Source organism: Eriocheir sinensis, chromosome 23, assembly GCF_024679095.1.
Source record: "Eriocheir sinensis breed Jianghai 21 chromosome 23, ASM2467909v1, whole genome shotgun sequence".
NCBI lineage: Eukaryota > Metazoa > Arthropoda > Malacostraca > Decapoda > Varunidae > Eriocheir > Eriocheir sinensis.
In genome coordinates this window covers 1,451,213-1,472,912 of record NC_066531.1, presented here as the reverse complement: position 1 = coordinate 1,472,912, position 21,700 = coordinate 1,451,213, and the positions used below count along the sequence as shown (strand labels likewise).

Genomic DNA, 21,700 nt, shown 5'->3' with positions numbered 1-21,700 from the left:
AATATCAAAGTAATTAATTTCCCTGAGATAGCACTTCAATTTAGCACAAAATTAACTTAGTGTGAGTTCCTTTGATACCTATCTGGTGTTGAATCTATGTCTATTATAATATGGCAACAAGAGCTGCAATGTGTGTGCTAACAATTATTGATATCTTACACCTTTCTGGGTTACTTGGGTAATTATTAATATTTCTACAGATTAAAAGAGATACCAACAAACAAATATCACACCTGAAAATTTGCAACAACTTGCTTCAACTTACTTGTATGTACTGTGGTCGCTGAACAATTTGCGAAGGACTCATCCCCTGGCCAATGTATCCCCCTCCAGGCTGTTGTTGGCGGAGACCCATCATGGCGGGGTTACCCTGGTAGCCTGGCTGGTACCCCTGACCCATCATGGTGGTGGGTGGGCCACCAGGTCCTGTAGGCACACTCCCTCCCCCTGGGCCTTGGGTCATCATCTGACCACTAGGCATGGGACCTTGTTGGTATGACCCATATTGACCCATGTTGCCTTGACCTGGTCCACCCGGGCCACCTGGGGGTCCTCCAGGTCCTCCAGCCCCCATAGCTGAGTACATCTGGCCACCCTGGCCAGGCATTCCCTGAGGCATGGGCCCTCCCTGCATAGGTCCACCACCACCATACATTGGCCCTTGTTGAGGCCCTGCAATGCCCCCTCGTAAGCCAGGTCTGTTAAAAAGGGAAAAAATTTAGTATTCACAAATTATAAATGCTGAACTTTAAATTTTGGAGTAGAGCACTGCACCAGGATTTGTGAATCTGAATTTCACAGTAACCCCAAAATATTCTACAATTTGACTTTTGCCAAAGTATCACTTTTGCATAAAGAAAGCAAGCCACCTAGCCCACCCAATACCAAATTGTTACTTTGCTCCCATCTTGTATGAAGTCAATATCCAATCTGCAGTGTCCAGTCACATCCACTCATTGATATAATAATGCTTCTCATCTCCAACATGGTGGTCATGGCTGCCTTTAGCCTTTCCAGCATTATTTGAAGGTTCTGTAAAAATTTTGTCAGGAGAGAAAGCAATGAAAATCCCAATTCCTCTCCTTCCATTGCATAACTCAGCTCTGGAAGGTACAATATCATAAGCTATTGATATTACTTTCATTAATATCATCACAAACCTGTCCATATGAATTTTATGATTAATGCAAAATACAACTGCACTATGGGTTTTGGGTTCCAAACTAACTTTTAAAAACATCAGTTTTCAGACTTTTTTTTCTGTAACTAATGAGCAGTTGTTTGTTCTACCATTATAAGGTTTTGAATTTTGAAGAAGGTGGGTTCACTCTGAGAACTGATCATGTGACCTTCAGTTTTGAGAGTAACTCTGTCGCTCGTTGAGTCTCTACATGGATTTCAAGATTGTGAAACCCACCTTCTACCTAAGTCAGTAAGTCTTCTACTGGAGACTGAATGGCTGCTTAGTCACTGCATAAAAGAATGGCATCAAGACTGAGGGCTAACATTGTTTAAATGTTTCAATCAATCAATCAATCAATATGGGGGCATGTGTCAGGAGGCATGTTGCCTCACCCACCCCACGACGCCAAGTCTGGGGGTCCCTCCGGGCAAGTCTTCATACAGGCCCCTTCCCAGCCTGAGTGCCTCCTGGCAGGATCTATCGACTTGCTCAAGCTACGAACTCTGTGGGCATCCCCTCGGCTGCCTCCACTCAGGACTGTCTCTTACAGAGGCAACCCAATGAGCAGGGTCGGCTTCTGGGTAAGGTGCCATATGCCCATATAGCCCGAGTTGGTGTTGACGGACCATGCAGGTAATAGGCCTCAAATCAATCTCACGGAGTAGTTGCCGGTTTGACGCAGAGTCATTCCAGCAATATCCCAAGATTCTGCATAAACACTTATTACCAAAGGCATCAATCTAAAGCCTCTCCAAGTCTGTATTTAGTGCCCAAGTCTCACAGCCAGAGTTAGACAGGGAGCACATGGGACTTTAAGATCAGGACCTTTGACCTTCTATATAGGTATGGACAACTTCATATACTTGTGTTGAGTGAGGTTATAACACCAAGGGTCAAACCAATCTGACGTAAAACTTACTGGCAAGACCCACCATTGTTCTGAGCTACACTTCCAAGGTATGTGAAAAATTTCTGAGATCTCAATGTCCTCACCACACGCATGAACAGACTGTACTGCTTCATTTGGCAAGCCTCCAAACACCTGTACCTTGGTCTTGGCTAAGGAGACCTGAAATTCCAAGGGCTTCGCACCCTTGTGCAGTGCCTTGAGAGCCATCACCAGAACCTCTAGTGACTCCGCAAGGATTACTGCATCATCGGCAAAAACAAGGTCAGTGAGTGACCCTGGTATTGTGGAGCATCCACTGGCATTACCAGGGTCAAATGTTTCAAAGGGACCCAAAATTTGAATTGGTTTCTCTTCATGAAATTTGTGGTGGCAGGGTTGTGGTGGTATTAACTGATCAACAGCCTATGATAATGCACTCCTCAGGGCTATGTAGTGCTATGCAAAGAGAGAGAGCAGAATTTTCCATGCATCCAAGGAGCTGACTGTCTAATTTCCTCCTTTACAAATTGTAATGAAAATTTTGCTTTTTTTTTATGTTGGGCAAATAGAACCAATAGGCTTTCATGATGGCATCTGTTGGTCAGTGGCAAGGGCAAGTGTTTTATAATGGTGCCTTGCTTGCTTTGCTTGTACTGCCCCCCATAGCTCCACTTGATCCTCTTAGAGTCTGGGTTAATATATGGTCATCAGGGCAGCATGTGGGTAGTTTTTGGCCACTTGGTGTTGACTGAAAATTGTCAGTTTGTAGAGGTGGGTGGGACTTAAACCTGGGTCTTCTAAGGTGCTGCGCCTGCATACTGACCACTTGGCTACTGCACCCTGGACCCTCATGTAAGGCAGGTAAAGCTTTAGGGGAGGCGGTGGCTGAATGGTTAGCGTGACGGCCCCGCATTCAGGAGCTCCAGGAGGGACGTGGGTTCGAATCCAGGCAGATGCACAGCTGAGGTTTTTCAGTCACCGCCGAGTGGCCTAAGCCTACCCACATGCTGGCCTGAAGACCACCCATCAACCTGGGCTCTAGATAATCTCTCCAAAGAGAGGCTCAAAGATGAGCTCCGGGGGGCAGCGTGAGCCAACACAATTTCCCTTTTCAAAGGATATCACTATGGAGATACAGTGGATACCAAGGAGACAAAAGCTAAGCTTGGTGAATCAGATCATTATGTTGCATTAACCCATAAAGGGCAAGTGACAGGTTTTTCCGGTTGCCAGGTTGGCAACCGTTGCCTTTTTCTGCCCTAATTTTGAAGTTTGCACGGGGATTTATGGGTCAGCCTGACTCCTCGGCTGCCACACAACTCATCAGTGCCACGATTAGCATTCCAGTGACTGTAACAATGACAGGAGGAGAGTTTTTTGGTCCCTCCTCGTGTGATTCCATGCCTGAGATTCCTTGGTCAGTGACTCCAAACCATTGACTGACCAGGAAGGCTGAGCCCCATTATAGTGCAACCTTGCATTGTTTGCCATTCTTTAGATCAACTTTATTACGGTGATGGTGGAAGTGATCCTGAGGACCCTGAGGATGCATCCTACCACCCTTCAGGGTCATCAAGTTCAGAATCTGAGAGGAATGTAGGGGCTTTGCACCGGGTCCTGGGTGCTCAACAAGGAGCGTGGGGAGGGGAAGGGCTCCTTGCCACACCACACTTATGAGGAGAGACTCAATAGCATGGGGCTCACAACCCTGTAGAGAAGAAGAGAAAGAGGAGACCTGATAGCGGTGTACAGGGTGGTGAGCGGGGTGGAGAATCTGGACAGAGAGGACCTGTGTGTGTGTGTGTGTGTGGAGCGAGAGAGAAACGAGAGGACATGGAACGAAGTTGAGGGCGACCACGTGTAGGCGAGATGTGAAAAAGTTTAGCTTCCCAAACAGAAGCTGTGGACTGGACTGGAGGAGGAGGTGGTTTGTGCAAGAAACATTCATGATTTTAAGGAAAAGTTGGATAAGAGAGGATATGGAGACGGGACAGCGCGACCGTAGCTCTTTTCCCGTATGTCACAACTAGGTAAATACAACTAGGTAAATACACCATGCAGCGCTGTCAACACAGGCCTGCAGTGAGGTAAAAATTTCTGTACCTCATCACGCCACCACGGAAACACGACGTAGACTTCGGGTTTGTGGCAAATTAAAGATGAAAGATGGATAAAGGAAATGCCCATGAATTCAAAGCTATTGGCTTAGGCAGAGCCATGAAACTGATATTGGAAAGTGAGCAATTTTTGGGAAAACGTCAGAACATTGTCGTATGGTGAGAACCGAATTCACGGTACATCCTTGGATACTGTTATGAAATACAAGTACGTGTATTACCTAATCATGGGCCCCTGACGTGCCATCCCAGGCATAGCCCCAGTGGGGATGTTGGCGAAGGCAGGGTTGGATGGATGAGGTGTCATTATCGCAGGGGGACCTGCTTGACGATTGCCAAGCATCTGCCGGATGGCCACTCTGCTGTTTGAGATGGGTGAAGAGAACCTGGCACCACCAGCTGCAGGGGCAAACAATAATGAAAAGTTAGTAAAATTTTGAATTTTGCATAGAAGGAGATTAGCCAAAAAATGTATAGATAATTAAGCACTGTGCACCCTCACAGTGTCACTATAAAATGTCATATAGAAAAAAATAAACTATATGGTAAATACTTGGTTTGAAGCACTAATTCAAGTCCCTCGAGATAGCCAACCAGTGTTCTAGGCAGTACACGGAAAACAACAACATTAATCACAGGTAAATGCACCCATTGTAATGTGCTTTGGTTAAAAAAATTAAAAAAATTCAGGAGTGCATCACAAAACTTAAAAATGCATGGAGATGATGTATTTCCCAGTGCATACCTCTGTATAATGTGAGCCATTATTTTAGAGTAAAAATTTCAGGCAAAAATACTGAGCAAAGATAAATCTAAAAAATCTAATTAAATAAAGTGAGTGGCAATGTTATCCCATACTGTGAATCTGCTTGTTTTGGCTTCTGTGACAGTGGATGCTCTATTCAGTTAGCTAAAACAAGAATCTGAATTTTCAAAATCTTAGAAACAATCTCTCACAGTAAATGCTGCTGATGAACTTATCCCACCTTGCAGATACCATTTTTATTTTCATGGGGCTGCTTGAAGATCAATTTGTCCTGTTATCATGAATGCAGCCACAGGGTCTATCCCAGTTTGGCAACACTATTTTATCTGTGTAGCTGGCTGGTCACTTTTAACACCTTGACTGCAGATTTCCTACAAAAAGACCTCACCAAGCTACAGGAATGGAACAAAAAGTGGCTGATACTATTCAATGAAGAAAAATGTAAAGTCATGCACCTTGGGAGGGGATATCCAGCACACCAATACCACATGGGAAACACTCCACTATCCACCACAGAGGCAGAGAAAGACCTGGGAGTGTATGTTACCATGCTACCAGTGAAGGGATATCCAGCACACCAATACCACATGGGAAACACTCCACTATCCACCACAGAGGCAGAGAAAGACCTGGGAATATATGTTACCAGGCTACCAGTGAAGGGATATCCAGCACACCAATACCACATGGGAAACACTCCACTATCCACCACAGAGGCAGAGAAAGACCAAATTTGTGGCTTTACCGTGTAGCAGCGACGGGCCAAATTTGTGACTTTACCGTGTAGCAGCGACGGGACAAATTTGTGCCATGATATAAACCCCCCAGAATAGATGATACATAAACTGATCACAAATGCTTTGACATATATTATGAAATGGTTTGTGTGAGGGGTGATTTTTTCTCATTTTCTCGCTTAGAGGGACCATTGAGAAGCATGATCCCCGCTGCTACCACCGGGTTAAACTGATTTATTTTTTTGTAGTATAGATTTGCACTAATTGTTTGTCCTAAATGTATGTATTCCTTTATTCTCTCAACTGTTTTGATCCTGATCATTATTTTTAACATTACGTTTGTTTTCTTCATATTCATCTTCAGACTTTGGACTACAAAAAAATAAATCAGTTTAACCCGGTAGCAGCGGGGATCATGTTTCTTAATTGTCCCTCCAAGCGAGTAAAATGAGAAAAAATCACCCCTCACACAAACCATTTCATAATATATATCAAAGCATTTGTGATCAGATTATGTATCATCTATTTTTGGGGTTTATATCATGGCACAAATTAAGCCCGTCGCTGCTACACAGTAAAGCCCCAAATTTGGCCCATCGCTGCTACACAGTAAAGCCACAAATTTGGCCCGTCGCTGCTACACAGTAAGGCCACAAATTTGGCCCGTCGCTGCTACTCAGTAAAGCCACAAATTTGGCCTGTCGCTGCTACAAAGTAAGGCCACAAATTTGGCCCGTCGCTGCTACTCAGTAAAGCCACAAATTTGGCCCGTCGCTGCTACACAGTAAGGCCACAAATTTGGCCCGTCGCTGCTACTCAGTAAAGCCACAAATTTGGCCTGTCGCTGCTACACAGTAAAGCCACAAATTTGGCCCGTCGCTGCTACACAGTAAAGCCACAAATTTGGCCTGTCGCTGCTACACAGTAAAGCCACAAATTTGGCCCGTCACTGCTACACAGTAAGGCCACAAATTTGGCCCGTCGCTTCTATTGGATTAATAGGAATGGCATTAAGTGCTTTGTAAAATAGAAAGAAAGAAAAGAATAAAAATCAAGTGTCCTGTCTTCACACCAAGAAACTCCTTGTAGGTACCTGGAGGCAAGGGCTGTTGACTGAAGAATGGCTGCTGCTGCTGGGGCGGCTGCTGCTGACCAAATCCTGTGTTCCACTGGTTGGGTGCAGGTCCAGTGAAGCCTGCAGCCTGGTAGGGCATAGCTTGCATGGTGGGCTGAAAAAAAACACCACTTCATATAGCATCCTTGACTAGAAAACAAGTTGTAAGCTCAAATAGTACGGTTTCCAATAGTTCAAAAGATTTTTTAGGATTTTTAAATTTCCTGACAAGCAGGAAATTTAAAAATCCTAAAAGATCTTCTATGACAATCAGTAAAAACGAAACCGAACTATTGGAAACCATACTATTTGAGGGACAGCTGTACATATTGGCAGAGAATATTGACACTTACACACTCTTAAAGACAAAGCTACCAGTACTTACGCTAACACTGGCCATATTGTTGACGCTTGGTACTGGACGTGATGGACGGCGACGTGGGCGCTGATTCTTGCATCCCCGCTTCGAGGCGCCTCGTGGGGACTGGTCTAAGGTTGGAGTGTCAGGAGCTTTAACTTCCTCCTTTACTTGCTGGGGGTGATGAAGAAAACTATTTAGGGGAAATCATGGAAATTGTCAATCTCTTCTTTTACTTGCTGAGGGTGATAAAGAAAACTATTTAGGGGAAATCATGGAAATTGTCAATCTCCTGTTTTACTTGCTGAGGGTGATGAAGAAAACTATTTAGGGGAAATCATGGAAATTGTCAATCTTTTCTTTTACTTGCTGAGGGTGATGAAGAAAACTATTTAGGGGAAATCATGGAAATTGTCAATCTCTTCTTTTACTTGCTGAGGGTGATAGAGAAAACTATTTAGGGGAAATCATGGAAATTGTCAATCTCCTGTTTTACTTGCTGAAGGTGATAAAGAAAACTATTTAGGGGAAATCGGAAATTATCAATCTCTTCTTTTACTTGCTGAGGGTGATAGAGAAAACTATTTAGGGGAAATCATGGAAATTGTCAATCTCTTCTTTTACTTGCTGAGGGTGATAGAGAAAACTATTTAGGGGAAATCATGGAAATTGTCAATCTCCTGTTTTACTTGCTGAAGGTGATAAAGAAAACTATTTAGGGGAAATCGGAAATTATCAATCTCTTCTTTTACTTGCTGAGGGTGATAGAGAAAACTATTTAGGGGAAATCATGGAAATTGTCAATCTCTTCTTTTACTTGCTGAGGGTGATAGAGAAAACTATTTAGGGGAAACCATGGAAATTGTCAATCTCTTCTTTTACTTGCTGAGGGTGATAGAGAAAACTATTTAGGGGAAATCATGGAAATTGTCAATCTCTTCTTTTACTTGCTGAGGGTGATAGAGAAAACTATTTAGGGGAAACCATGGAAATTGTCAATCTCTTCTTTTACTTGCTGAGGGTGATAGAGAAAACTATTTAGGGGAAACCATGGAAATTGTCAATCTTTTCTTTTACTTGCTGGGGGTGATAAAGAAAACTATTTAGGGGAAATCATGGAAATTGTCAATCTTTTCTTTTACTTGCTGAGGGTGATGAAGAAAACTATTTAGGGGAAATCATGGAAATTATCAATCTCCTGTTTTTTTTCTATCTTTAACCCGGTAGCAACAGGGATCATGTTTCTTAATGGTCCCTCTAAGCGAGAAAAATGAGAAAAAATCACCCCTCACACAAACCATTTCATAATATATATCAAAGCATTTGTGATCAGTTTATGTATCATCTATTTTGGGGGTTTATATCATGGCACAAATTTGGCCCGTCGCTGCTACACGGTAAAGCCACAAATTTGACCCGTCGCTGCTACACGGTAAAGCCACAAATTTGGCCCGTCGCTGCTACACGGTAAAGCCACAAATTTGGCCCATCGCTGCTACAGTAAACCAAATTTGGCCTGTCGCTGCTACCAGTTAACGCAACAAATTTGGCCTGTCGCTGCTACACGGTAAAGCCACAAATTTGGCCTGTCGCTGCTACACGGTAAAGCCACAAATTTGGCCTGTCGCTGCTACACGGTAAAGCCACAAATTTGGCCCGTCGCTGCTACACAGTAAAGCCACAAATTTGGCCCGTCGCTGCTACATGGTAAAGCCACAAATTTGGCCCATCGCTGCTACCAGGTTAAATTAAGACTGCCTTGCACAGAACTCATGAACCAATAACCAAGGGATTTTCTGCAAACTCTAGGGAAGAAGAGAGGCAACTCTGTCACTACACTTTCTTCACAAGCCATATAAGTCATCTTACTAAGAGTACTTGCTGGGTCAAGGGTGGGTAAGGTAAGAATGTATAGTATGACTTTTATGTTGGCATAACAACAGTATCTGGAAATATTATGACATTATTACAGCATTATTCATCATATATGCATAGTTACAGCTTGTGAAATGATAGTGGGAGATCATTAACCCGGTAGCAGCAATGGGCCAAATTTGTGGCTTTACCGTGTAGCAGCGACGGGCCAAATTTGTGGCTTTACCGTGTAGCAGCGACGGGCCAAATTTGTGGCTTTACCGTGTAGCAGCGACAGGCCAAATTTGTGGCTTTACCGTGTAGCAGCGACGGGCCAAATTTGTGGCTTTACCGTGTAGCAGCGACGGGCCAAATTTGTGCCATAATATCAACCCCCCAAAATAAATGATACATAATCTGATCACAAATGCTTTGATATATATTATGAAATGGTTTGTGTGAGGGGTGATTTTTTCTCATTTTTCTCGCTTGGAGGGACCATTAAGAAACATGATCCCTGCTGCTACCAGGTTAATGTAAGAATGAAAAAGGAGACCCTAGATGGTGCATTGAGGTACCCCAGAAGTTACAGGAATAGATGAGGATTGACTACCATCAAGAACAACTCTTTGCTTGTGGGTAGTAAAAAACATGGTAATCCAGATAGAAAGTTGTGCTCGTATGCCATAGTATTCTGATTTAGCTAACAGCCTCTGGTGGGGAACTTTGTCGAAGGCTTTGGCAGTCAAATATTATGGCATCAACTTGTGTAATTTTGGGGTTGTTAAGGGACTGCAAAATGTGTGTGGTTACAAGTAATTGAGTCTCACATGAACATTTGGTATGTTTTGCCTATCAAAGTGCTCCATTATATGTCTATGAATTATATGTTCTAAAATTTTGCAGGGAACTGAGGTTAGCAAAATAGGTCTATAATTAGCAGGGAGGGTTCTGTCTCTGGATTTAAAAATTGGTGTCACATTTGCCAAAAGCCAGTCCTGAGGGAGTTCTCCGGTTTGTAATGTCTGTGAGAATATAACCTGCAGGATAGGCACAAGAATGCAATCATTAGCTTTTAGGATCCTGCAGGGTATATTGTTTGGTCCAGTCGTTCTGTCAGTGCCAACCTCAGATAATAGTTTCTCAATTCCTTGGGTGTTGAAATAGAGGGGAGGAATTGTTGGGTGTGGTAATATGGGTATGCCTGGCAAGTTTGCATGTTCTTGTGTAAAAACAGATTGGAATTGAACAAATCAATGATGAGTTAGCAAGAGAAAAAACTGAATAACATAATAATATAAGAAATAGTGACAAGCAAAAATCGTAAGCAGAAAACGATGAATAATTTAAAAACAGGGAAAATAAATGAAATTGTAAATAAATATAAAAGCCATATGTTTTTAAAGAAATGTTGTTTGTGACCCAATGTCTTATGTCAGGATTGTGTCTTCCTGCGCTGAACTGTGTGCCTGGTGGTTCATGTACGTTTGTGTAAGAGAGAGAGAGAGAGAGAGAGAGAGAGAGAGAGAGAGAGAGAGAGAGAGAGATATATAGAGAGAGAGAGAGAGAGAGAGAGAGAGAGAGAGAGAGAGAGAGAGAGAGAGAGAGAGAGAGAGAGAGAGAGAGAGAGAGAGAGAGAGAGAGAGAGAGAGAGAGAGAGAGAGAGAGAGAGAGAGAGAGAGAGAGAGAGAGAGAGAGAGAGAGAGAGAGAGAGAGAGAGAGAGAGAGAGAGAGAGAGAGAGAGAGAGAGAGAGAGAGAGAGAGAGAGAGAGAGAGAGAGAGAGAGAGAGAGAGAGAGAGAGAGAGAGAGAGAGAGAGAGAGAGAGAGAGAGAGAGAGAGAGAGAGAGAGAGAGAGAGAGAGAGAGAGAGAGAGAGAGAGAGAGAGAGAGAGAGAGAGAGAGAGAGAGAGAGAGAGAGAGAGAGAGAGAGAGAGAGAGAGAGAGAGAGAGAGAGAGAGAGAGAGAGAGAGAGAGAGAGAGAGAGAGAGAGAGAGAGAGAGAGAGAGAGAGAGAGAGAGAGAGAGAGAGAGAGAGAGAGAGAGAGAGAGAGAGAGAGAGAGAGAGAGAGAGAGAGAGAGAGAGAGAGAGAGAGAGAGAGAGAGAGAGAGAGAGAGAGAGAGAGAGAGAGAGAGAGAGAGAGAGAGAGAGAGAGAGAGAGAGAGAGAGAGAGAGAGAGAGAGAGAGAGAGAGAGAGAGAGAGAGAGAGAGAGCAGAGAGAGAGAGAGAGAGAGAGAGAGAGAGAGAGAGAGAGAGAGAGAGAGAGAGAGAGAGAGAGAGAGAGAGAGAGAGAGAGAGAGAGAGAGAGAGATAGAGAGAGAGAGAGAGAGAGAGAGAGAGAGAGAGAGAGAGAGAGAGAGAGAGAGAGAGAGAGAGAGAGAGAGAGAGAGAGAGAGAGAGAGGAGAGAGAGAGAGACACATCGAGACAGAGAGAGAGAGAGAGAGAGAGAGAGAGAGAGAGAGAGAGAGAGAGAGAGAGAGAGAGAGAGAGAGGAGAGAGAGAGAGAGAGAGAGAGAGAGAGAGAGAGAGAGAGAGAGAGAGAGAGCAAAGCAAAAAATGTATCAGCACTTGTGTACAGTTAATCTAAAACAACAAGTGAAACTAAAATGGAAGGAAACCAATATAAAGAAGAGGAACAAAAATAATAGTGCGTTTAGGGACAAAATAGACCTGAACTGCATATTTTCATAATTACCTGTTTGTCTGGCACTGGCTCCAGGTCTTCAGGTGGAAGGGGCGGAGGCTCCAGGTAGTAGGCAAGAGGCTTGGTCACAGTGTGTGCGTGGAACCTATTAATAGAGCAAGAATCTTTGTGTGGATTTTACAACAAATTTGCTTCACATGCCACAGATCTGAGTTCTACACTAGAGAAGCAAGTCTCTAAATAAAAATAAAATAAATAAAAATACATAACTACAGGTGGTTCCTCACACCATTTATGTCTGGAATTTTGATCCAATTCCCTGATGGAGACTTATCCTAATTATGTAGCTTAATGGTAAAGTTTGGATGGCAAGAGTTTCCACTGTGATAGCAGAGCACACATTAGTTAGTAAGAAATACCTGAGACTGAATTCAAATTGAGGATGAAAGCAGAGGAGTGTAAAAGTAAAGTTTGGGGCATGTGTTATTCCTGCACAAGGCCACGGTGCTCATCTCTATCTCCTCGGCAAAAGAAAAGTATAAAGCCCTGAGCAGGTTTAGGTACTTATGCCATGCCCCGGGAGTTTATATTCTCTTTTCCTCTATTTTCCTACACGTCCTCTGCGTGTATCGAAACATACGAAAAATTAATCAAGACCAGGAGAGGGTATTCGCCGGTTGCCTGGGATTGAACCCGCGACCAGCGTGACGGGAGAGCCACTCCTTACCGAGTCGGCCAAAGAGGTGCCCCCCTCGCCAAGTGGGTTATGGGAGGCTCGTTCATCAGGCATAGTCGCCGCACTACACTTACATGCAGTAGTGGCACCCGTTTCCATTCCACTTACTCTACATTTAGGGTGATCTGGTCTAAAAATGTCATGAGGTCACATAAATATCATGAGGCTGAGGCTGAGGCCAAAAATTGTGGCAAAGGCCGAACCTGAGTCCCATGTCTGCTGCTTACTGGTGCTACTCTCGCTTAGACATTTTTATTTTATTTTTATATCATAACTATTAACTACCTGATGAGCAAACCTGAGTCCCGTGTCTGCTGCTTACTGGTGCTACCCTCGCTTAGACATTTTTATTTTATTTTTATATCATAACTATTAACTACCTGATGAGCAAACCTGAGTCCCATGTCTGCTGCTTACTGGTGCTACCCTCGCTTAGACATTTTTATTTTATTTTTATATCATAACTATTAACTACCTGATGAGCAAACCTGAGTCCCGTGTCTGCTGCTTACTGGTGCTACCCTCGCTTAGACATTTTTATTTTATTTTTATATCATAACTATTAACTACCTGATGAGCAAACCTGAGTCCCGTGTCTGCTGCTTACTGGTGCTCAGATGATGATGTTGCTACCCTGACTTAGACATTTTTATTTTATTTTTATATCATAACTATTAACTACCTGATGAGCAGAGCTGTCTTGTATCTCTATACATCATGAATGAAGGGGCACAAGGCACTCTTCTTTCAGTCTATTTTTGTGTCTGGCTAATAAAGTAACCATTAGCAGATCTAGGTAATGGTTATGACCCCATGAGCCCCTAAAAGATCCTGTGGTTAGCTTGACTCACCTCAGCAAGCGGTGTGCTTCCTCATATTTGAGGGGTTTGCGCTCCAGTCGTGTGGCCCCAAACCAGGCCCAGGAGAGGGGGGCTGGGTTACGGTGGCCATCAAGTAGGTCCCATGGACTGAGCTTTTGCTTTTCTGCTGCTTGTAGTCCCTGGATAAATTAGTTTTCAACTTTACTTAGATTCAGAATTAGGAGGAGTCTTTTGCCTGAGTAGTGTGTATGTACATTAAAAAAAGTCTATATACTAATCACTTCTAGCACATGCAGAGTTAAAGGTTGTCTAGCCCTTTGCCCTCACGCCTATTTGTAAAAACCAGGCAGTGCACACAGGGTCCTTGACTTTCATTCACAGGCACAATGAACAGCCACAAGTAGATGTTTTACTTCTACCACTGGTAACAAACTTGCTAATGATCATAGAAAGTTGATTTTAGTCTCATTTAGAAGCTTAAAAGTTGTGCTTTGTCATGCTGTGCTTAATAAAGCAATAAATGTAAAATAAAAGGCAAAAAGGTGAGCAGAATTTTGCTGCTATGCAAAAAATTTTACACACTACTATACAAAAAATATGCATTTTCTTTTACTTTTCTGGTTATGAGAGCGTTCTTTTCCCAAAGAGAGAGGGCCTGACACTATTCTAACTTACTCAATCATATCAGTGTCTCTAAACACATGAAAAACTGATCTACCCCAAAACCATAGTATATACAGTCTTCCAGAACAAACAAAAGCAAATGAACAGGTGTTTCATAATTCATGTAAAAGCCAGTCTTCTGAATCATACACCTTTTTTGTACACCTCTGTTCCTGATCCTGTTTAATTTATATAACTAAAGGATGTTTCTACATGTTCCTTATGAATGTTCCTTTTTTTTTTTTAACGTCTGAATATATAGCGCTGGCAGGCTTGCTTGAGGGGCCTGGATGGTAGTTGGCCCCAGCCCGTCATGGCGCAGGGAAGTGTTTATAGTGGCGCCATCTTCTCTTGGCTCATGCTGCCCTCCGGAACTCCTCCTTGATTCACTTGGACGGTTTCCTCTAGAGTCCGGGTTGATGGGTGGTCTTCAGGACAGCATGTGGGTAGTTTTAAGCCACTCGGCGGTGACTGAAAAATCCGAGGTGGTAGCGTGGGGATTCGAACTCGCGTCGTCCATCACGCGGTGAATGTGGGCCCAGCACGCTACCACTCAGCCACCGCCTACCCTACCTACTTAATTAGTAGTCCCTCCCCTCCCCCAAATACCTACAGTCTTGCACATTTTGACACTTTCTTTAATCTAAATTAGCTAATAAATTATTGAAGAAATAATACTCACATGTTTTTTGTCCTTATCAAATTCTTGTAAGCGATTGCCTTTAGTATCTGTGACTGATCCCCATGGCTCAAGGGTGATCACTTCAGCTTGCAGCTTTGGTAGTGGAATAAGCTGCCGCACCAAACGCAGAGACACATTGTTTCGTTCACCAATATCCTGAAACAAAATTTTAATACACTTAATCCCTTGACTGCGGATTTCCTACAAGAAGACCTCACCAAGCTACAGGAACAGAGCAAAAAGTGGCTGATACAATTCAATGAAGAAAAATGTAAAGTCCTGCATTTGGGAGCGGATATCCAGCACACCAATACCACAAGGGAAACACTCCACTATCCACCACAGAGGCAGAGAAAGACCTGGGAGTGTATGTTACCAGGCTACCAGTGAAGGGATATCCAGCACACCAATACCACATGGGAAACACTCCACTATCCACCACAGAGGCAGAGAAAGACCTGGGAGTGTATGTTACCAGGCTACCAGTGAAGGGATATCCAGCACACCAATACCACAAGGGAAACACTCCACTATCCACCACAGAGGCAGATAAAGACCTGGGAGTGTATGTTACCAGGCTACCAGTGAAGGGATATCCAGCACACCAATACCACATGGGAAACACTCCACTATCCACCACAGAGGCAGAGAAAGACCTGGGAGTGTGTGTTACCAGGCTACAAGTGAAGGGATATCCAGCACACCAATACCACATGGGAAACACTCCACTATCCACCACAGAGGCAGAGAAAGACCTGGGAGTGTGTTACCAGGCTACCAGTGAAGGGATATCCAGCACACAAATACCACATGGGAAACACTCCACTATCCACCACAGAGGCAGAGAAAGACCTGGGAGTGTGTGTTACCAGGCTACCAGTGAAGGGATATCCAGCACACCAATACCACATGGGAAACACTCCACTATCCACCACAGAGGCAGAAAGACCTGGGGTGTGTGTTACCAGGCTACCAGTGAAGGGATATCCAGCACACCAATACCACAAGGAAACACTCCACTATCCACCACAGAGGTAGAAGACCTGGGAGTGTGTGTTACCAGGCTACCAGTGAAGGGATATCCAGCACACCAATACCACATGGGAAACACTCCACTATCCACCACAGAGGCAGAAAAGACCTGGGAGTGTGTGTTACCAGGCTACCAGTGAAGGGATATCCAGCACACCAATACCACATGGGAAACACTCCACTATCCACCACAGAGGCAGAGAAAGACCTGGGAGTGTGTGTTACCAGGCTACCAGTGAAGGGATATCCAGCACACCAATACCACATGGGAAACACTCCACTATCCACCACAGAGGTAGAGAAAGACCTGGGAGTGTATGTTACCAGGCTACCAGTGAAAGCCAAATCTGTGCCAATCGCAGCGGATGGGTTAAGTCGAGAGTCCGGGTAGGAACGATGTTGCAATATCTCTGGTAAATATGCATGAATCACTCTGATTTTTATGCTATGAAGTATAGACAACATGTAGATCAATTTTTGACATTCAGCCTCATTCTAGCCCCCAGCCCCGCCAGCCCCCAACGGCCCCTCCAGAAACTTATGAGTGTTATTCTGGTGTTATTAATGGCCCCACAACTCTCATTTTTTTATGGCCGAGACACTTTATGATGTGCATTGTTTCTCCATCGTTAGATTTTTTTATTTTGGAAGAGACGACCGAGAGGAGGACTTAAGAAGCGACACAAAGCATTACAGGTCAAAAGAAGATGTGAATACAGGGCGACTGGTTTGTTTACATTGTGGATATGGGTAACTGATCTTGGTCGTGTGTGACGGACATCATCTGGGGATCAAGAATTACCCCCCTTTCTTGAGACCGTTTTCCACCTCCCTCCTGTGATCCGCCAGAACGCTCTTTCTTTCTTTCTTTTATTTTATTTTTTTTGCGTCGTTGCCTGTTGCGCCGGTAGGCATCTTCCTGGTGGGGCCTGATGGTCGGCCCAAGGCTTCTTCCAGGTGGGGCCTGATGGTCGGCCCAGCCCGTTCTGGCGCAGGCGAGTGTTTAAAGTGGCGCCATCTTGCATTTCTCTTATTTTCACTGAAGGACATTACGGGTTGATTGAGTCACATTTACGAGATCTACAGTTCATTGGGAACATTTCCCTAGTTACTTAGCGTCAATGCATGCGATGGAATTTTTAAAACGTCCTTTTTCTCTACAAGATATTGACCGACGGCATCGTTCCACTTTCTTGTTTCTAATGATGATGATGTTGTTTTCATACCAGAAAGATCTTACTTATCCTACAATGATACTTTCAAATGGTCTGTGGTGCAGCAGTAATACAACAGTAACCTTGTGAACTCTATATCCACCCCCACCTGGCAGGGTTACTCACAGGAATCTCAGGAAGTCGCAAGCCCCGCAGCGACTTGTGCCACACCCTTTGACTTCTTGAGAATCTGCCACACGAGAAAGAGAAACGCAAGGATTTCGCGAGATTTGGGTAATTCTTGCTGGCGCTGAGGTAATTCTTGATCGCCTTGTAGTTGCCTGTTGTACCTACTGTCAATGCGGTTGGAAGAAAAAGGCCAAGTGTGATACCAGCTTGAAACCCTATTCCCATTGTTTTCCACTCTGAGTGCTCTCGTCTCGGCGAACAAAGGGAACCCACGCTCACATCTTTGATTCGTACAAACAGGATGCTCCTACACCAAGTCACCGCTCATAAACCAAGGCATTTTTAGTGATTTTCTTTTGCTCGTGAATCAAAACGCTCGTAAACTAAGGTTGATGTTATAAGACACTCACTTCTCACATCAGCTATTTCTAAAGGTCAAAGAGGGGGTCAGTTGGGTTCTATTGAGTGTTTCTTCAGGTTCATGGTACAGAAGAAGACTCACACTACCACCAGGGCCATAAAACTACCCCTGGAAATGCCCAAAACTCCTACGGAAGCCTTGTCAAATATGCGTTCTTGGGCTGCGATTTGTCTTGTAGTATGACCCTAAGGCACTCGTAAACATAGGTTTGACTGTATTTACAAAATCTGTCTTTAATCTTAGAGTGTAAAAACAACATTTCTATCAAGGAAAAGAGTAGGAACTGGCTGTTACCTTTTTTATCTTCTTGACCAAGTTGTAATAATGTCTTCTGTTTTCCTCTCGAGATTCAGACGGAGCATCAGACATCAGGGTGGAGTGAATCAGCGTTGCCAGCATGTCCAGCACCGTGTTGAACAGTTCACTGCCAGGATCAGTAAAATAGTGATTAAATGAACAACTCAAATGAAATGCATGCCAATACAAGAAAGACAAAGAAAAATATGGAAATGTTTAACCCGATAGCTGCAGGGATCATGTTTCTTAATGGTCCCTCCAAGCGAGAAAAAAGAGAAAAAATCACCCCTCACACAAACCATTTCATAATATATATCAAAGCATTTGTGATCAGTTTATGTATCATCTATTTTTGGGGGTTAAAATCATGGCACAAATTTAGCCCATCACTGCTACATGGTAAAGCCACAAATTTGGCCCATCGCTGCTACATGGTAAAGCCACAAATTTGGCCCATCACTGCTACACGGTAAAGCCACAAATTTGGCCCATCACTGCTACACGGTAAAGCCACAAATTTGGCCCATTGCTGCTACATGGTAAAGCCACAAATTTGGCCCATCACTGCTACACGGTAAAGCCACAAATTTGGCCCGTCGCTGCTACCGGGTTAACTGTTAAAATTTTTGAAGGAATATATTAACTATGCATTTAAGTATATGGAGGAGACTTTCTTGAGCAAGCAGGATAAAGAGGAATTTCAGTTTTGCTGTATCATTAGCAGTAAAAATAGTTTTACCTGTTGTTTGTTAGGTCAATGACCCCAAAGATGATAAGATGGACCAGCAGCAGTGCCCACTCAGTGATGATGGAGTTTGAATAGGAGGAGGTAATAACATCAAACAGTCCTCCCACCAGGGCAAACCTCAAACTCAGGGCTTCCAGCATTAGTTGTCGACTGCGACAGTCTTCAGGGAATGTAACTTGCAGGGCCCCAGGCTTCTCCTGGATCAAAGAGAGGTTTGTTGTTTACTATACACCATGTACTATATATACTAAACTATTCTAGTCTCGCATTAACCTATTTTTGTCAATATTCACTTTTTGCTTCCTCCTCCTGCAGCTTATACTAAATATATCCACTACATTTTGCAACTAACTCATCTTTGGGTATCTTTGTATTTCCTCCTGCCTACGACTTGAACTCTTTCAAGAGGAGGGTATCAGGACACCTCTCCTCCCGAAATTAACCTCTGATTTTGGACACTCCTTTAACCTCTGTTCGGGGGCAGCGAGTAGCGGGCCTTTTTTTCTTTTTTTTTCTTTGCGCCCTTGAGCTGTCTCCTTAGCTGTAAAAAACAAAAAAAAAAAAAAAACAAAAAAAAAAAACAAAAAAAAAAAAACAGCAATGTAATTTGCAAATGACTCTGCAGCCAGGGACTAATCAAATTCAGTCAAGCAATACTGCACCATTACTCTACTTGCTGGCATATATCATACAAGATGACATCAACCAGTCTCAGTTAATTGATCCTTACAGAAATCCCAAGACTCAATCAAGTTGATATCTATTTGCACACAAGCTGACTTGACCACTCTGCTGACCACTTATCTACTTTCTTTTATAGGAGCAGTGATTAAAGGCTTTTCTGTCTCCCTTTGACCTGCTTCTTTTACTGGAGCAAAACAACAGGTCCCCTGAGGGTGCTGCCTGTCAAGTGTCTTTAAAATAGTCAGGTGTGTGTGTGTGTGTGTGTGTGTGTGTGTGTGTGTGTGAGAGAGAGAGAGTGTGTGTGTGTGTCTGTGTGTGTGTGTATTTACCTAGTTGTGACATACAGGAAAAGAGCTACGGTCGCGCTGTCCCGTCTCCATATCCTCTCTTATCCAACTTTTCCTTAAAATCCTGAATGTTTCTTGCACAAACCACCTCCTCCTCCAGTCCATTCCACAGCTTCTGTTTGGGAAGCTAAACTTTTTCACATCTCGCCTACACGTGGTCGCCCTCAACTTCTTTCCATGTCCTCTCGTTTCTCTCTCGCTCCACACACGCAGGTCCTCTCTGTCCAGATTCTCCACCCCGCTCGCTACCCTGTACACCGCTATCAGGTCTCCTCTCTCTCTTTTTCTCTCCAGGGTTGTGAGCCCCATGCTATTGAGTCTCTCCTCATAAGTCTGATTTCTAAGTTCCGGTACCATCTTAGTTGTCGCTCTCTGCACTCTCTCCAGCTTTCTTATGTTCTTCTTTTCATGAGGAGACCAGACCACTGCTGCATACTCCAACCTTGGCCTTATCATTGTAACTATCATTTTCTTCATCATCTCCTCGTCCAAATACACAAATGCTGTCCTTATGTTCCTCTTGTCTCCGTGAGTGACAGCTCGAGCTTGGTGTTCTCGAGTCCAGCACATGATAGTTTGGTGTTCTTCAGTCCAGCACATGATAGTTTGGTGTTCTTCAGTCCAGCACATGATAGTTTGGTGTTCTCGAGTCCAGCACATGATAGTTTGGTGTTCTTCAGTCCAGCACATGATAGTTTGGTGTTCTTCAGTCCAGCACATGATAGTTTGGTGTTCTCGAGTCCAGCACATGATAGTTTGGTGTTTGAGTCCAGCACATGATAGTTTGGTGTTTGAGTCCAGCACATGATAGTTTGGTGTTTGAGTCCAGCACATGATAGTTTGGTGTTTGAGTCCAGCACATGATAGTTTGGTGTTTGAGTCCAGCACATGATAGTTTGGTGTTTGAGTCCAGCACATGATAGTTTGGTGTTCTCGAGTCCAGCACATGATAGTTTGGTGTTCTCAAGTCCAGCACATGATAGTTTGGTGTTCTTCAGTCCAGCACATGATAGTTTGGTGTTCTAGAGTCCAGCACATGATAGTTTGGTGTTCTCGAGTCCAGCACATGATAGTTTGGTGTTCTCGAGTCCAGCACATGATAGTTTGGTGTTCTTCAGTCCAGCACATGATAGTTTGGTGTTCTTCAGTCCAGCACATGATAGTTTGGTGTTCTCAAGTCCAGCACATGATAGTTTGGTGTTCTTCAGTCCAGCACATGATAGTTTGGTGTTTGAGTCCAGCACATGATAGTTTGGTGTTCTCAAGTCCAGCACATGATAGCTTGGTGTTCTCGAGTCCAGCACATGATAGTTTGGTGTTCTCGAGTCCAGCACATGATAGTTTGGTGTTCGAGTCCAGCACATGATAGTTTGGTGTTCTCAAGTCCAGCACATGATAGTTTGGTGTTCTCGAGTCCAGCACATGATAGTTTGGTGTTCTTGGGTCCAGCACATGATTGTACTTAGCTATGAATGTTCCAGAGGTAGCTTGTCTATTCTGTTATATTATTTTTCAAGTATCAGGAAAGCCAGGATACAGCTTTCCATAGTTATTCCTTCACTCTGCATGGGCTTCCTAAGGTATTTATACTTTATTATACTATTTAATGGCAAACATCTGCTGTACACTAATCTGAACATATTCTTTCCTTTCTAAACTCCCTCTTTTCTCCACTTACCATTTTTAATAGAAATTTTGAGCAACATGTCAAAATGTTTCCATATATCGCCTCCGGCTTACTCAATAATACTGTATTCGCTCTTACCTACCCTTTGTAGAGACTAATAATTAAAGCTTCTTCCTAGTCTTTGGCACCATACTCTTTATTTAAGCTAGGTTGTACGAAATAACTATCCACTCTTCTATTTCATCTCTATACTTTAGCATTTCAGCAGATATACAATTTATATAATTGGGAGTTAACCAGTCCTCAACCTCTCTTGCCCTAATCTCTTATCTGTCAACATGTACGGTAGAGCCCCATTTAGCGCGAGAATTAAGTGGATGAACGCGGTCGCGCTAACTGAATTCGCGCTAATTGAATAAAGTAACCAATATGAAATAAATTATTTGGTGCACACGTGGGTCTGACTTTTGGGTTTGATAATTACTCAAAATAATCACTCACATTGAAAAAACAACCCTATGATTGGCCGAGCTCTGAAAACACACTTGTGATTCGCTGGGAGTCCGATGACGTCATCGCCGGCGCTCACCCAGTCTGGCCTCGCTGCCTTAAGGTAGTGTGTCACACTGGCCGTTTTCT

At 43.6% G+C, this 21,700-nt stretch overlaps 1 protein-coding gene and 1 long non-coding RNA gene across 4 annotated transcripts in view; both read right to left on the bottom strand.

Annotated features, from left to right (window-relative positions):
- The window catches only part of LOC127002326 (mediator of RNA polymerase II transcription subunit 12-like protein), an 83,732-nt gene that overhangs the window by 2,412 nt on the left and 59,620 nt on the right, over nt 1-21,700 (bottom strand). Inside the window, exons 28-36 of the mRNA XM_050868145.1 lie at nt 18,395-18,600; nt 17,653-17,782; nt 14,563-14,718; nt 13,248-13,396; nt 11,712-11,805; nt 7,192-7,338; nt 6,786-6,921; nt 4,411-4,588; nt 266-698 (exon numbers count right to left, since the gene is read on the bottom strand). Coding sequence (XP_050724102.1) covers nt 266-698; nt 4,411-4,588; nt 6,786-6,921; nt 7,192-7,338; nt 11,712-11,805; nt 13,248-13,396; nt 14,563-14,718; nt 17,653-17,782; nt 18,395-18,600 — 1,629 coding nt within the window. The remainder of the gene's footprint in view (nt 1-265; nt 699-4,410; nt 4,589-6,785; nt 6,922-7,191; nt 7,339-11,711; nt 11,806-13,247; nt 13,397-14,562; nt 14,719-17,652; nt 17,783-18,394; nt 18,601-21,700) is intronic.
- LOC127002327 (uncharacterized) lies at nt 14,796-15,893 on the bottom strand. Of its 3 annotated transcripts, none has more exons than XR_007755952.1 (3): nt 15,704-15,893; nt 15,318-15,414; nt 14,796-15,020 (listed from the first exon to the last, which is right to left on the bottom strand). It is a non-coding gene; the product is annotated as an uncharacterized LOC127002327 (long non-coding RNA). The 3 variants fall into 3 exon arrangements; XR_007755951.1 differs by lacking the exon at nt 15,318-15,414 and adding an exon at nt 15,120-15,317; XR_007755950.1 differs by lacking the exon at nt 15,318-15,414 and adding an exon at nt 15,120-15,218 and having other exon boundaries at nt 14,804-15,020.